General features: G+C 38.1%; 1 protein-coding gene across 1 annotated transcript; it reads left to right on the top strand.

Annotated features, from left to right (window-relative positions):
• Positions 1–10: 10 nt before the first annotated feature.
• Positions 11–17,439, top strand: LOC111342423 (uncharacterized). The gene is made up of 20 exons (XM_022949499.2): positions 11–208; positions 419–437; positions 956–1,134; positions 2,162–2,396; positions 2,685–2,803; positions 3,953–4,025; positions 5,041–5,118; positions 5,917–6,060; positions 6,821–6,988; positions 7,799–7,870; positions 8,213–8,392; positions 8,765–8,920; positions 9,432–9,687; positions 9,825–12,880; positions 13,215–13,345; positions 13,597–13,681; positions 14,104–14,145; positions 14,892–15,239; positions 15,800–16,009; positions 16,301–17,439. Exons 1-20 carry the CDS (start codon positions 102–104, stop codon positions 16,493–16,495), a joined length of 5,853 nt encoding a protein of 1,950 aa, XP_022805234.1. The 5' UTR covers positions 11–101; the 3' UTR covers positions 16,496–17,439.
• The last annotated feature ends 10 nt before the right edge of the window (positions 17,440–17,449 follow it).

The raw sequence follows: 17,449 nt of genomic DNA, 5'->3' as shown, positions 1-17,449 counted from the left end.
TATGCGCTCTACTCGGCTCCAAGCTCCCACAAACGATACGTAACACCTTCACCAACACAATGTCACGCAACACTTCATCTTCTTATGGCGGGAATAATTAAATGGCGACCAATTCGATAAGCTTGAAGTTTTTGCCTCGTCCTCTGCGAAGAGCTTTGCTTGATTTTCAAAAAGAGGGTGTTCGATTTGGAATAAGAAAACAAGGAAGGTAAAACAACCAATGAAGTTTATGAAAACCCAATGCATATCTTAAAATGATTCAATGTTATTGCTTGTACTGAACTGTCCCGCATGAAATTATGCGTCCTAATTTAAACTGATTTAAATTACGAATATATTTTATATAAATGTGCTTGTTAGCTTACACCGAAACTCATTTTGATTTGTGTTTATTTTTCCGTGGCTATTCACATTACAGATGTCTGATTGGAGACGAGGTATGTTCGAGTACTTTTGCTTCAAATGATGAATTAAATTGATCCCTTGTTCCATACAAATGAATCAATTACCTTGTAAATAATTAGGCGAGGGTATGCAAAAGGCTTCTTACAATTTCGATTCATCGACTGATCAAGAGTTAGATACTCTCTACAACTTCAATTCTTTGTCAAACAGATAGATTTGACAATCAAGAAATTTGCCAAGGGGACATAATTTATAGTTGGAATCAAACACTAAATTGTCTTTGCTAAAATATAGTTAGCCTTCTAACTCCTGTTAGTGACTAAGGCAGAATTTCTCCCTACGTTAGCCATACAATGTCAAGCAGAAAAGTGTTGAGAAAAAAAAAAAAAAAAAAGGGATAAGTAGTTAATCCAGTGCCAAATTCTCCAACCTAACATCACAACAACTGTATGGCAGACAGTAAGAAGAATTATTAGGGATATCTTGGAAATGAAAGGACAGCTGATTTAAATCCATAACTGTGATTATGTCATAATATAAATTTGTGCAGATGGGACTCGGGAAAACCCTTCAAGCAATCAGTATCGCATATTATTACAAAGATGCCTGGCCACTGTTGATTGTGGTGCCATCCTCTGTCAAGTTCTCCTGGATTGATGAGATTGAGAAATGGCTGCCTGAGTTTGAACCACATGATTTGAATCTCATAAGATCAGGCTGCGATATCAGGTTTGTAATGAATGTTATGTGAGGCAAGAAATGTCCCAGAAGCATTATGTTGTTTATTAGGTGACTCATCTGTCTTTAAAATTCATGACTGATAGAAGGATGAGAAATTCTGCTGCAGAAAAACTTCAAGGTTGTTATTAGAAAATGTAATAAGAAATTTTTTGGATGTATGATCTGAACTGAAAAGGCAGCTTAATTGAATTAAGCTTGTGTGAGGTCCATGACCCATGAGCACCCATGAGTGTATTTACCCATAAGCCCTTGCAGTAAAAAAGAAGAAGACCAGAGAATAAAGAAAGCACATGGTTCAATAGTTTCAAAGTTTATTCGGCGACTAAATGACAAAATTGGTGTTTCTGGACTTTTCGATTTTTCCACATGAAACGACGACCGTTTTCCCTTCTTTCAGCTGATTAGCCCTGCCAGAAACACCAATTTTGTTACTCGGTCGCCGAATAAACTTTGAAACTATTGAACCATGTGCTTTCTTTATTCTCTGGTCTTCTTCTTTTTTACTACAATGGCTTATGGGTAAATACACTCATGGGTGCTCATGGGTCACGGACCTCACACTTACTTTGCAAACAGGTGCATGTTGAAAGAAAATTTCCCTTCTAGGTGGGTTGGGAGGCATGCGCCCATGGGAAAAAATTAAAATAATTGAAACTCTCAGAGACAAGATTTCACGCATTCTGGGGCACTTTTGAGTACCTTTTGTAGCCACTCATTGCTTCTAGAATCAGTTAAAAAATATTTATTTTCTGTGGGTTTCCTACTGTCTGCCTTCTTTTGACAACCCTGAGAAAGACCTTGTTCCTATAGTCTTTCACCAAAATAATTTTTTTAAAAACATAAACAGCTAACTAACTGAAATAAACCAAGAAAACATACGAAAAAAAGAAAAAAGAAAGAATAAAACCTATTTAAATAAAAAGATCCTTTCTAAGAAGGTCTGTCCTGTAGTAAACAACTTTTAAAAATTAAATGTACATGTGCTTAAATCAGCACTTTTTGATTTCTTTTTCAGTAACCTTGGAAAGGCCATGATTCATGTTGTGGGTTATGGTCTACTGAGCGTAGCAACCTCTAAGTTGTTGCTTGAAGCTCTGGAAAACCATAAGTTGAATATTGTCATACTTGATGAATCACATTACTTAAAGAACAGGCAGTCAGTGCGCACAAAGCATCTGCTTCAAATCTGCAAGAAAGCCAAGCATGCCATTCTGTTGAGTGGAACTCCTTCACTAGCTAGACCTAGGGAGGTTTGTGAAAGATGCTTTAGTTGGACTGTGAATGTATGAAAATCATATATGTGAACTGCAGATTAAGAAATGAATATCAAAGTGATCTTAATTGCAATAATGAAAATTAATAGAAAGTTGTGAAATTAAAGGCCTGAAAGAAAATTCATGAATCCATGATATTGGTTCATAATAAACCTGTGAAGTGCTACATAAATGACTGTAAACATATGCCCCAGTTTGTCTGGTTGGCTGTTTTTACTTGACAACATAGCATTGACATTTTCTTTCTTCTTTCAATGAATTAAGCTATTTCCTCAGCTGAACATTGTTTGTCCAGGCAAGTTTGGTTCCTTCAGTCATTTTGTTAAAAGATACTGTGATGCACGGGATGTATTTTTCAGAGGGAAGAGGGGTTATGACACAAGGTAATGTTACCAATTAAGTGCACTGTATATCATCATGTAAAATTTTGCATTTTTAATGTTTTAATGTGTGACTTACAAATTCATTGATTACTTGATTGATTCATTAATTAAGATTGATTTAAATATGAAAGTGATCTTTGCAGTAATGAACACTACTTAAGCAGTGTTGAAAATAAGGCCTGATAAAAAATTCATGCCTGAACATGATTTGAACCCACAACCTCTGTGATACCAGTGCAGTACTGGTATCACAGTGTAATTTTTGTTAGCTCTACCAACTGAGCTAACAAAAATTAAGCCAACTGGGAGATGATCATTATGTTGGTTCCTAATAAACTCATGAAGTGATGAATCAATGACTGTGATTAGTATAATTTCAGAGCTGAGCAAAGAGTTTCCAGCAATCTGATTGGTCGAGCGGTTCCTTATATGACACTATATAAACCGCTCCACGCGGTTTATATAAAATGTTAAAAATTATAAAATGTTAATAAATGTGTTACTAAAATGTTATGATTTTAGAAATTTCTCTGTTGTTCAGCTCTGAAATTATGCTAAAACAATTATTTGCCTCAGGTTTGGTGAATATTGTTGAATAATCCCCTCAACTTCATCTCAGGGATTATTCGATGATATTCACCTCCCCTTCGGCGAATAATAGTTAAATATATGAAAATCATATGTGAATTGAGGTTGATGAAATGAATATGAAAGCAATCTTGGCAGCATAAATGAACACTACTTTAGATTGATTCAGTAAGTATTCTAAATTGTTGTCAATTATACAATGACTTTTTACCCATCTGATTTAACCCTTTCACTTCTGAGATCTCTATAGTAATTCTCCTTACTGTTTGCCATACAATTCTTATAACATTAGTTCAGAGAATTTGGTATTGGATCAACTAATAATCCCCTAATTGACATTTTTCTTTATTCTCGTCACTTGTCTGCTTGATATATTGTATAATTTTTTTTTTGATATTGTAAGGAGAAATTCTGTCCTGATCTATGTTAGTCCAGTGAATCATTACAAGCTTCAAATCAAGGCAATAAATCATGAGCAGTTTGATTTAGATTATAAACCTCTTCCTATTAACAAATTAATTTTTTTCAATCAACAATTGAATGACACTTTTCTCTTCACAGTGGTGCATCAAACCTTGATGAGCTGTATCATCTCCTGAAAACCCATGTCATGATAAGACGTCTTAAGAAAGAGGTTGGTTTACTTTATGTAGTGCATGAAATTAAACAATGTTAGAATGATACAACTACTACTACACTAGCTACTACTACTGCTACTGCTACTGCTACTGCTACTGCTACTGCTACTACAACTACTACTTATGGTAATTATGATTTTATGTGACTCTCTCCTTTTATAGTAGATTAGCAATTTCATGTAATTTTAGAATGTAAATAAGACTTAGGCTAGCCACGGTCAATGCCTAGCCTGAGTGAGTAGGATCGGCACCCAGATGTGTATACATAATTATACTGCCATGATGATGATAATAATAATGATTAGGATTATTGCCATAGTTCACTCAATATAACGAGGTGCTTTAAGATTGAAATAAGGGATATTAGATGTTTTATTACATTTAAGCATTTCGATAGTGACGTATGAAACCTTTAGTATTCTGTTTGAGGATTTTGCTACACAGAAATTAAGTGTAGGACTTCTATTACCAGGGTTTCATAATTATTAGGAGTTGCTATTATAGGAATTTTAATTGTAAGGACTTTGGTTGTTGCATTGATTGGTTACGGCTTGCTGGCCAATCATTGTCTAGGATATCTGGGCATCCAGAAGTTTTTACTGCCATAATAACAATGATATCAATTATAATATTAGTGATAATGATATTTGATAATTAATGTGCTTTCCACTCATAAAACTAGCTTAAAAATGAAAATCCATTAAATGAAAATACATCCTATATCCTAAAAAAATAAAAAAACTAGATTACAGAAATATGATGCAGAAAGAGGCTAATTGTAGATCAAAATCTTACCAAAATAAATGTGTCTTTAAAGTAGATTTAAAAGTGGCTTGAGTGACTGCAACTTACATGTACTTCAAAGTCTAGGTGCAGTAGATGTAAAAGATATATTCCCAACTTTTTCTTCAGTCTGGCACTCTGTTATGTAAGAAGTATACTAGCATTCAATATACACTGAGTAACTTAATTAAGGAGACTGTGAAAATTTCCCTCTTTATTTCAATATAGGTGCTGACTCAGTTACCACCAAAGAGAAGACAAAAAGTGATTTTTGACATCTCAGAGTCCAACAGTAAATACAACACAGTGAGTCAGATTACAGGCAACAGCTATGAATGTGCCACTGTTAACTTACGGGACTGATTAATCTGTCATCCTATTATCATTATTATAAACTTTCCTTGCATTCTGTAGAGATTAATAGGCGTATCTAAACAACGGATTAAACCAGATTACACCGCGGTCCTTAACTCTCTGACTCCATATACTCTCTTCTTCTTCTTCCTATCCTATAATAGTCTTTCATATATCCTGGCATACACTACACATTCTCCTGATGAAATGAATGCATGTATGGTATTGATAAATATTTCCATTCTGGAAATTTTAATTATTGCAGAGGTTATCCTTTTTAAGTGCCTTGCAATTCCTTGTAGTTAATGCCATACTGTGCACAAAGCTGATGACAATTTTCTAATTTCTCAATTCATCTATTAACTCAACAATACACTGAATGTAGAAATCATGGTAATTTTTGCTGATCAACTTCTTGCCTCCTTTGCATGTTCCATACAGAATTTAATGTGTTTGGATTGACAGGGGTTTCATTAAGGGCCTGGGCACTGGACAAATTGCTTGGTTGTGAGGACTTGGTTTGACCATCTATAGAAACATTCATATTCTTATAAAAAAGTTCCACACAAAAATTTTTGCCTGCCTGTGAAAACTAGTTTCCCTCCTGCTGAAAACATTGATAAAACCCCTGATTGACAGCCAGAATGGTTGACCAAACATTCCTGTGCTCTTGTCCTGTTGTTGTCCAGTTGAAATATATATTCTAAATAAATACAGTCTATGTATGGGTGTGTTCCACCAAATGTTTAGGAATTGAAGCAGATCATGAAAGACTTCAGGAAATGTTCTGCCATTATTAATGGGTCAATTGCAGATGATCAGTCAATTGAGTCACCTCTGACAGAAATCAGACGCCTATCAACGCTTGTTTATCACTACACTGGCCTTGTCAAGGTAAGAAAATTCCAGAGTTTGGCTGGACTCCACTTCTATGGCGCATTTTTCCCACTCATTAACTAACTCTTTCACTGGCAAGATCTCATCAGTAATTCTCATTTCTGTCTGCCATACCATTCTTTCAGGACTTAACATTAACGGTAGCCGACTAGCCACAGAGTAGTAGAAATTCAGTTTTGGCTGGTGGTTTTCGATTTTCATTAGCCAGTTTGGCTAGTTAACAAACTGAAATTGTTGTAACACCTAAGTTGTCACTAGCCACCTGGCTAGTAAGTTGAAAAGTTAGTGTCCAGCCCTGTCTTGTGATGTTAGTTTGGAGAATTGAATTTTGGATCAACTGATAATAAGCTAAATGATACTGTATTTTTCTTTATTCTCATTACTTGTCTGCTTGATATTGTATTATTTGATCAATTTTAAGGAAAAATTGTGTCTTGATCACTCGTGGTAGTTGAAGTAGATGCGATGCATGTAATATGTTTTAAAATCAAGGTGTGTCTGTATGCTCTCGGTTAAAGGCGTGCTAATTTGATGTGGCTTTTGTTTCTGCCATCGACTCAGCGACGCGCTACGTCATGAAACGAACCTAACGAAGTCATTAGAATGAACAACAGTTTGAATACCGGACATACAGTGCCGCTTAAAAGTAAGTTAGCACCGTCTCGAGAGACGCGTCTCGTTTTTCTCGAGACGCGTCTCTCGCTTCTCTCATCCTTTTTCATTCTCAATACCTTGTACGCCTAATTCTTTCCTTAAGATTGGTCCAGTTCTGAAGTACATTGAAGACTTGGCTCAGGGAATGGATGGCAAATTTATTGTGTTCTTCCGTCATCGCCTTGTACGTCAAGCGATCGAGGCAAAGTTGGTGGCCTTGAAACTAAAATATATTTGCATTGCGGGTGATGTTCCATCCGGAATCAGAGGGGTAAAATATCCGTTAATACACAGTATGCTCTTGAAATTGCTCGGCACGTGTCCATGTCTGATAGCTAAAGGGCAGGATGCATCAAGAAGCAAGTCCAAGAGACTATACAATGCAACGTTTTCATGTAATCAGGGTTGTCGTTAGGCGCTGACAGCCGGCGAATTGAAAGAGGCAGTCGCCGGCTGAATTTTCGCTGGTAATCGCTCGACAGACGAGTCTTGATTTTTTTTACAGTTTAAGTGAAAAAAAAAAATACCTTGCCGTTTGAAAACAAAAAGTTGAAATTAAATACTGAACTACATCTAAGCTACAGAATTATTAAAGGTGAAATGAAGTGTTGCTTTGAGTTCACTGGTCTTCAATGATTTGTAGTGTCTCTCTCTGTTTCGGATCGCGATTTTGTAAACTCAAAGCTTGGTAGAGTTGGTAGTCTCGCAGACAAGATATTGCAAACGACTGGTCACAGCCTGCTGAATGGCTTCCTCAACCGCCAAGCCATTTTCTTAGCTATGCCACTGTATAACTAGACACTTTTTGTCTCCTTGCAACGTGTTTTATCGATACTTTTTTTTTTCATTATATGCATGTGTTTCCCACTCTTAGCGCTTGTCCACTTCTGTCCTATGAACCCTAACAACCAGGATGCAATTCGATGAGGTTCCCACTTTGAGCAGTAAATTGTGTTTATCTGTTACTAAAAGAATGATCTTCTCAGGAAAAAACAATCGTCAATACGAGAGAAGTGAGGTCTTTGTTTTCATGCTTTTTTGTTGTTGTTGTTTAAGGTAATGATCTATGTGTTTGTTATAGGAATTAGTTCATTCATTTCAAACCGACACACAAGTACGAGTTGCAGCCCTGTCCATCGAAGCAGCTTCTTTTGTGAGTATGAAAATTGATCTGATTTTTTCCCGATTGGTTTCCCAGAAGGGCACGGAATTTGGTGAGGGATAATGGAAGCTATGGAAGGTCATAGGAAATAATTTTTTTGGAGAACAGCACAGCAAGAGCTGAATGTGCCGTCAAACGTTGTTCTAAAGGGTGCGAAGCCTGCATTATCCATCCCCTGAACAACGGCCTCCTTTAAGATTTATTTTGTATTTGTATTCTTTTTTTCTTTTTTTTTGTTTTTTTTTGTTTTGCTTTGTTTGTTTGTTTGTTTTTTGTCATCATTATCACTATCAAGTGGTTTTCATAATTTCTTTTTTTATTTCTATTCCTCAGGGACTCACTCTCACTGCAGCCCATCATGTAGTGTTCGCGGAGCTTCATCACACTCCAGGTGTTATTATACAGGCTGAGGACAGAGCTCACAGGATAGGGCAGACACTACCGGTTAACATTCATTACTTGATTGCCAAAGGGACTGTGGATGAGATACTGTGGTCGCTTATCAGACGCAAGGTACGTTTTGTGCTGCATTCAGAAGACAAATTTCCATTTAATAGCGTGAAAAAGGTGACTCTCGCTGCAGGGTTGCGTTGTTCATTGAGGTAAATGACGTTTAGCCAACAATTTTTTATTCATATTTGTAACTTTGCAGGCAGTTTTAACTGTCTCGATTTTTTTCTTCAGTCTCATATTACGCTTAAGGTAAAACCCCCCAAAACGTAAGCCCTAACAGCCTTTCGAACAGTCGGACAAAGAAGATTGCGAGGTTTGTCTCACTAAAAGGTGATAAAATAGAAAAATCCCGCCATCATTTCAACCGACGTTATTCGGCAAAACCCAAAATAAAACTCAGCTCGGTTACTTGTGTTTTTCCTCCTTTTGCAGGTCTACGTTACTACTACCACCTTGGATGGGAAATGTAAAGATCTTGAGACAGAGGATGCAGATGAAGATCTGGGTCGGAAGTTGTCAGCATGTGCTGCATGGATCCAAGAACAAGAGGAAGGTGCTGAGGACCTGGAAGATTTCGTAATTGAGCAGGTACAAGTACAGCCTAGCACAGCGATGAAGACTCAAATTGACTGTAGTGATTGGCTTAGTTACATTGACTGACAGGCATTGGCCATGAAAAAAGCCCCGCTGTTGTTAGCCTTTTTGCTCGTCGGTTTGCTGAACTTGTCTTTAATGAAACCTAAAATCCAAAAAAAAGCCCTTACTCTAAGCTACAAATTTATGAAGCCAAGAGCCTTGAACGAGATCGAAATTGGGGAGTAATTTACCAAAAGGTGTCAAAAAGTCGTAGTCCTTCCTTTAGTTAAACGCCCTAACGGTTAAAATATTACGTCTTCCTTTGTGGTACTGTATGATAGAGTGAACATGTGCTGTTACTCTGATTTGTAGTCTGACTATGGTTCAAATGCACTGTTCGTCTTGTAATCAAAAGCGAATATTATATTTGATCTGCAATTTCTTTTCTTCTTTGGAGTGTTTCTGTTTTCGATATTTGCATGCACTTGTTTGAACTTGCAGCAAGATTGTTCTATCTTTGCAGCTTACATCAAAAGCTGGCAAAAAGGATCAAGGGCAGAGAGATCTTCGTTCTTTTTTTGTCGCAACACCAGTTTCATCAAAGTCAACTTCCTTCGAAAACAGCGCTTGTAGTCACTATACGACGGTCCCTATAGACAAAAATGCAAAACTGGGTGTGACCAGGAAAACAGCGGGGGATCCAATATATGTGCTGGACAAAGAAGAAGACGGTTTATCGACTTGGGATGGTTTGAAGAATGATGCTCCTATTTCGGCAGGTGCATATTCTACCTCGTACTGAATGTGGTGTTGTAGTTGTAGTGGTGGTGAGGGAACATCCGACGTCTCTTCCTATTGATGCTTGTTCTCTGAGATTAGATTGCCTTATATATATATTTTTTTCATTCTTCATTAGTGCCTGATTTTGTGCAAATCCCCGAGGAAAAACCTCTCAAGAAAGACACTAAGTCTTGCGCAGAAAGTCGCGAAAACTGCGAAAATCTTAGAACTGACTTCAAACCTGGTAAAGAAGCATTAAAGGAAAAAGGATGTCCACTTAAGCTAAAAACATTAAAGTTCAAGAAAGGGAGACATGGCAAGCTATCATTTGCGGAAGGCAAAACAAACACAAAACAGTGTCAACAAAAAACCAACTGCAATAGTCTTCTGAATTCTTTCGGAAATGATCCTGAGACGGAATCACAGACACTGCGAGGCTATCTTGATAATGAAGATGAACCTGAAATTACAAATTTAGAAGATTCACAAAATATTAGAGAGAAGTATGATTGCTTGGGTGGAGGTTTGAAGGCAAGAGACCGAGAATTTTTTACCTATTTACAAGAAGCTGATATAGAGTGTGTAGAAGTGGTCTGTAAACGGACATCAAGACTGTTACAGGACCGTCAAGGTGGCTTCAATGACAGTACTACCGAAAGAATGAAACACAAAATAGGACGTACAGTTAATGATTCGCAAAATTCATTTGTAACAAGTCAAGGTTCCAAAGGAGGATCTCCTTCAAGAGATTCTGGCGAACTTGACATGTTAGATCCACCCAAGGGAACGTCAGATGTAGTCAACGGGGACACTGATGGCTTGCGCGATAAAATTGGAAAGTTACAAAATAGGCAAGTAACAGACTCTTGCACAAATTCCTGTGGTCTTTATGTAGAGGAAATTGGGAATAAATCTGACATAGATTCTGCTGAGAAAAGGAAGATGCCTTCTCCCTCTGATCAAGGAAGACAAAGTCTTGAAAACGGTTCTTCCTATTTTAACATTGTTTCTTTAGAAGATGGAGCTACTGCAATTGAAGGTGTTTTGTGCGAGAGGAGTAACAACCTACGATATGGAACTAGACTGAACCAACCTTCAAAAGAGAGCCTAAGACGTGCAAGAGGCGATGTTTTCAATCCCCCAGAGAATTCATCACGAGATCATGAAAATAAGGAATGTTTGCCGATTAAAGAGGATGAAAATGCCAGTATCACTGCAGTGCCTTATGATGACGATTCATCAGATGATTTCCAAGATATCGAATTTAAAAATACTCAAGTTGCCAATCTACTGGTCGCACAGAGGCCCACCAAAAAGCGGAAGGCCACTAACAAATCGAAACAAAAGACTGCAAACCGAGGAGCCAAGACTTGTAACAAGGATAAGCAACCGCCTGCCGATTGGCCCTGTGGTGCATGTACTTTTATTAATGATGGGCAGCTTTTGGAGTGTTCCATCTGCTTCACACCTCGTGCAAATATTGACGAGACCACGAGCACTGTCGACAATGAAGATCTATGCATCAAAAGTATCGGTGGACAAGGTTATGATGACGTTTGTATTTCAGATAAAATGGACCAATATGAAGCTGGAGTAGACTGTACAGATACCAGTTCTACCAGTGTAGATCGTGGCAGGACCAATGGAGTCGTGAAACATGAGTCATCGCAGATTTCTTTTGGCTCTGCCCAAATGACGTTTCCTATCAGCACTGGGCAGACTGAAGAACCACATGCTTCTGAAAAGACTATTGTCCATAACTTGTCGAGTGAGTGGATGATAACACTGCCAAATGATTCAAGGACTGACAGCAAATCTTCTATCCGTGGTGCTAATTTAGCTGTTCGCGATAGTGCTTCTAGTCATGTTGCTGCTCCTGGTTTACCTCCTTGGTCGTGCTCGGCTTGCACCTTTTTGAACTTGTTTGAAATGATTGAATGTTCAGTATGTCTGACTCCAAAACGGCGAAGCCGGAGGGTGAGTGCAAAAAAGAATCTACTTACAGTGGAAACTGGAAAGGAGGTCAATGCGTGCGAGATGACTCTAAGTGGCAAGAGGCGACGGAAAGGAAATAAGAATGTAAAAGACCATAATCCACAGGACATGGATGTAGAAGCAGGTACGGAGGCACGCTCAGCTCGTTTGGAGGAATGTATCAACAACACAACAGCTCAACGTGATCGTGACATTTCATTGGCGGGAGATGAAGGCTTGACACCAGAACCATTGGGATCATCCCCTGTAACAGATAGTAGCAGTCACACGCAGTATGGCCATGAAATCTTTAGAGAAGAGATTCCTGGAGAGGTCACCTCTAACCCTCGAAAGCGACTTAAGCTGGATGAGGTCGAAGGAGAAAGTAGCATCCGTGTTGTTTCATATGATTCAGAAATTGTGTGCAGTAACAGCACTATAAAGTGTTCGTATGCAATGTCCTCTCCTGTATCTTCATACGAGCTAATGGCTGCCACACCACCCGACGATAAAGGCGTAGATGTAGTTCGTCCACTCAACTGTGTTCTTTCCTCAGATGAAGAAGAACTAGAACTTAGAAACGATCATAAATCAAGGAACTGTAAAATTGAAAATAGTGATTTGGAAATGGACTGCGAACAACTTGACGTTTCAGATCATTCAGTGACTGAACAGTGCAGTGGAGTTTCTTCGACAGTTTCCTCTTATGGGAAGAGGGGTGGCCATTTGCCATCTTCCCAAAAGTCGGAAATTATCAAGGTCATGGAGGAACTTGAAGAGCTGAAGGCTGCAGCAGAAGAACTGTTTAATTCAGAATGGGAAGACGACGAGCGTTGGTGGGAAGAAGAGAGTTCCTTTGGAGAAAGTTCATTTGCCTCTAGTAGTGAAACAGTGTCAAGTAGTCCAACAGTTACAAGGCCAGGATTTACAAAGTGCTCCGAACTGTGTTCAGTCACAGAGCTTAAAAAGAAGCTTGAAGCAGATACTAAACAACTAAATGATACCCGGCGGCCCAAGACTGTTCATAAACCTCAATCTGCTAAGGGTATCCCTGAAAGTAAGGAAGCCACGCCACTAGCAAATGATCATACTTTAAGACCTGAGTTGGATCCAGGGGGGGAAGAGGAGAAAGAAGATGAAGAAGACGCCCCCCCTGAAGCGATGAAGTTGAAATTCTGTTTAAGTCGTTACACAGAACGGTTATATTTGTACTCCCAGGTTAGTCATTTATCGGTTTCTTTTTTTCTTCCTACTCTCCTTGTAACTAATACAGTGTCAGGATGATTTTTTCTACAGAGCTTCAGATAAAAGTTACGTCCAACCAGAAAAGGCAATAAGTGTGTGATTAGTAAGATTTTCTTCGATGCTTAAGGGTTACTCAAAATATGATTATCGCAAGATACAACAGCTTCTTTAAATTCTGAAGGACGGGAGCAGTGGTAGTTTTGTAGGAAGAGCGCAAAGAAAAACAAACAAACAACTCGAACTTGAAGAATACAAAAGTAGAGGTTTTGTTCATCTTTATCATTGTGCTGTTTGGTTTTCTGCATAGGATGGCCTTCCTCTTGGAATTAATTTTTGCATGTCTGATGTTAAGAACTGCAACATGGAAGATTTACCCGCCATTCTTCTTCATGAAGAAAATTTAACGCAAATTAAAAGATTCCTTGAAAAATGGAGGAGGTAAGTAAGGCTTGACTATTGATCACCAATTGTAGTTCGATTGCTTCAGTATAGCTTTGCAATAGTTACTGAATCAACCTGGATCGTGCGTATACAAGTATAGTGATTTGATCTAGACAAAGAGAATTGCGATATGAATGTTCTAGCAGGCTCATTATGAGTTTGTAAAATATTCAAGGTTGAAAAAGATTACATTTGTGGTCAGCACAAAATACAACACACTTTTCGTTGTATCTTTTTTTTTTTTCTAGGGTGGGAGAGGGGAAGAAACGAATACTCCGAAAATCAGGACTTGTGTTTGATGATCCTTTGGAAGCTTACGAGTGTGCAAGAAAGGTAACTGTGGGTTTGTTTTTCATGAAATCGTTAAACATTTGCACAAAATTTTCTCTCCCTAGTTTATTTCGTTCTCGTGATCGGAAATACACTAACTACACCCGGCAATGCGGGAAAATACTCGGAGGAGATGGTGGGTAAACGGTTGTATCCTTAAAAGGAAGACGCCTTTTGGCCGCCTTTAGTGGGTACAATGATGTTGTTGTCGTTGTTGGTGGTAATAGTAGTGCTACTGTTGTTCTTTTTACTATTCAGTGCGCAGACGCCCTTTGAAATTACTGATAATTTTGAAACCTTGAGCGAGGGCCGCCTTTTCAATAAGAATTTCTTTACTTAATCCTTCCCCTGTTATGAGAATTGTATTTATTTACATTGAAATGAAGAACGTTTCAGTTAAAGTACTTTATTTTTGGTTTCGTTAGGGTATGTCCAGGACATCCAGCTATGTTCGACACCCTTCAAAGGTAAGGGACATATTTTTTTCAGTTCTTTTCCTTATTTTGTTAACGGTTATTTTGGCGTTGATGTTGATTTCTGATCAGTAGAGATTTGCTGAAGCAAAGGCATATAAAAAACCAGGAAAGATTTATTGCTGCCCGATGTTTCGGAATCATCATGATTCCATTATCAAGAGACTAGTTAACTAGCATGCAACTAAGGAAAGGTATGAGATAAGTATAAATTACAATAAACGGCCTAAACAAACACCTTGGCGCGGATGGAATCTGTTTGCACGTTCAGTGTTGGTTTACGCATGCGAATGTATAACATTCTTTAACGAGGCAATCAAATTTGCCGCTACATTTCGTGATGATGGGAAATTGCTCAATGAAGCGTTCAGGCATTTCACTTTTGTGTTGGAGGTTATAATGTTTGTAAATCGAAGATGACTTTCTAGTGTGCCCTTCTACGCGCTCATGTAAGTGACCACGTGTATAACCCACATACACTGCATCGCACAGGTTACATTTCAATCCATAGACGAGACATTGTAGGTTGACAATAGGGGGCTTAATCTCGTGTCGCTTAAGTTGTTGCTCGAGCTTAGGGCTTACAAACACTGGTTGGACAGTTTAGCATTGTTGTCGATGCTATTAGGATTTCTGTTGTTTCAGTTACAACACAAAAGTGTTTAGTGTTTTTTTATTTTTTTTTCCATTCTCTGATTATTTCTTTGTACTTTTCTCTTCCTTTACTTGCAACCTCGCAGGAAACGCAGATTCAGGCTGTTCACAATACCGCAGAAGAAGTCGGAGGAAAGGTTCGGGTGGTAAAGAAACCCCAAGTTGTAGAAAACAAAAGGAAGAAAACCGATCACGCTAAGAACAAAACAGATGGTGCAGAGGAGGCCGAGTGCCCAGTACCTACCAGCCGCACACAAGTATGTGCCTCAAACAGAATCTCCGAGGATAAGACCTACACGTATCACCAGGCCGTGACGGCTGATGGGATACCACTATGTTTGTCCTGTAAGGGCCCAGTGGAGTTCGTAGAGACACTGAGGTGTTCAGATTGGGATACCAGATTCTGTTCGCATGACTGCAAACAGGAATATCAGGTGATTGTTAATTTTTAAGGAACTTGTTTCCGCGATTTGCGCCAGTTTTTGTCAGTTGAGTTGAACATCGATGAAGCGGTGATGCCAGTTTGCGAAATTTGTTAGAAACCAAGAGAAAATGAGGGAACAGATGGGAATGTCTGAAAAGTATTTTCGAATTCTTTGTCACTGTGAATTGTTTCTCAAGAACTACCTTGAGTTTTCCCTTCCCCTTCGGTATGGTTTTTATAGATAAGTCATTCGCCACATTCCTGTTGATAATCCAAACAACGGTTCAAGTACAACATTCATGCAGATGTCTTTGAAAACAAACAACAAACCGCGACAAAATTTGTCGTCACATGAAATTCGCACAGTCTCCACTGAGGATGTTTTGGAAGAAGAAGTGAAATGTAAGATGAAAAGTATTTCGCTACAATATTTCCTCTCCCTATTCCATGTTGTGGAATCACAGGAAACAAAATGCAGCATTGTTCAGGTGGTAGAGGAAGCGATCTCAAGGATGATATGTCTAATTTTTTTCGCTGGTTTAATTTTTAAAAGAGTTGCTTTTAATTTAGGTACGTGGAAGTGGTACGACGGCAAGGAGAGCTTTGTTTGAAGCAGAAAGAGGAATTTGCCAGCTGTGTTCAATGGACGCCCACAACTTGTACCAAAATGTCGTCGCGTTACCTGTCAGAGATCGGCCAAAATTCTTGGCTCAGACTCCATACTCAGCTTTGCCAAATCAAACTTTGAAGAAAATGATAATGGAGCCAAAGGAGGGAATGGTAAGCTGGATGTTTGATTATCGCTTGTTGTTTTAGGTATTAGTCTCTTAATTGCCTAAGTTTTGATTGAGTTGTCCAAAAAACTCTTTGTTGTCAATGCGCAAGAAAAGCGACCCCTTCGCCACTCCCTCCTCAGTGACCAAACAAAACTCGTCCGGCTGTCACGCATGGCTGTCACGCATGGCTGTCATACACGACTGTTACACGCGATTGCTGTGCCCTCATTTAGATGTGTCAAGTAAGACTAAACCCTCCGCAATTTTTTTTTTTTTTTTTTAATGACTACTCTAGTTCTGGGAAGCGGACCACATCACACCTGTGTCAGAGGGAGGCGGTGAATGTGGATTAGATAACCTAAGGACCCTGTGCGTCATATGCCACAGGAAGGCTACTACTGAATTAAACAAAAGACTAAAACAACGGAGGGTGCTAGAGCAGGTTGCTGGCTATGCTGATATATCGACGTTCTTTCATCCACTTACCTGAGGAGGGACATCATATAATTCTAAGCCAGATAGCAAAGTGCTATAGAGGTGAACGGCAAAGGTGTGTCGCACATAATAAACAGGCCTTATATTAGATTTATTTTCAGTTTTGTTTCAAACTTTAAACATCTGTCCTCTATGTTGTAACTTCCTCTCTGAAGAAGAGACCAAATATGTTCCTTTTGTGTATCTCGTTATTTGGAAAACAAGCTAATAAGGAAATATACCGGGGGCAAACCCGTATTCAACTTAGCAAACAAAATACTTTTCAGAGGCTGCATTTCAAACAATCGAGACTCAGCAAATTTGATTGCTCAAGACTTGTGTGTAATTGTGTTGGGTTACGTTTAATTTCATACGGGAAAAAGATCAGGTGTGATACTTTAACTGAGGGAAAACAACCTCAAAGTAATAAATAACAAAACCATTTTTTTGTGTTTTTATTGAAAGTTTTGTTATCATTTTGGCACGAAACAGTAAAATATATATAGCGAGATACTAAAGAAAAAATTTTTTACGAAATAATATTGAATGGTGATTTTCACCAAATTATCAGATGCTAAAGTGGCTGTGATAACCTCAAAATAATCAGTAACAACATTTTTGTTTGTTTTCTTTTAATTGAAATTTGTTTTATCATTTTTGACACGAGATAATAAAATTATATTTTTTATTTAATTATTAAAGACATTGTAACACATTTTTTTTCGATATTCAAACATTTGATCATAATTTTTGTTATAATTTTTTGTGATTATGGTGAATAAAGGATTATTTTCATTTAACTTAAAGAAAACTGTTTTCACGAAATAGTATTGAATGATGCTGTTACAAAATTATATGAAATTAAAGTTGCTGTAAAAGAAAATATAATATGACACAAATTTACCTACCAGATAGGGATGATTTAACGTGGAATGATGTATAATAAAGGAAAATAAGTGAGATTGTTTTT

This window comes from Stylophora pistillata, chromosome 2 (genome assembly GCF_964205215.1).
Source record: "Stylophora pistillata chromosome 2, jaStyPist1.2, whole genome shotgun sequence".
NCBI lineage: Eukaryota > Metazoa > Cnidaria > Anthozoa > Scleractinia > Pocilloporidae > Stylophora > Stylophora pistillata.
This window is presented reverse-complemented; position numbering and strand designations above follow the sequence as displayed.

What these genes read in the sequence shown, in the direction of transcription:
- LOC111342423 (XM_022949499.2), top strand. Translation starts at nt 102, where the DNA reads ATGGCGACCAATTCGATAAGCTTGAAGTTTTTGCCTCGTCCTCTGCGA. An exon ending in ATGTTCGACACCCTTCAAAG is followed by an intron (nt 14,146 to 14,891) that starts GTAAGGGACATA and finishes GCAACCTCGCAG; the next exon opens with GAAACGCAGATTCAGGCTGT. An exon ending in TGGAGCCAAAGGAGGGAATG is followed by an intron (nt 16,010 to 16,300) that starts GTAAGCTGGATG and finishes TGACTACTCTAG; the next exon opens with TTCTGGGAAGCGGACCACAT.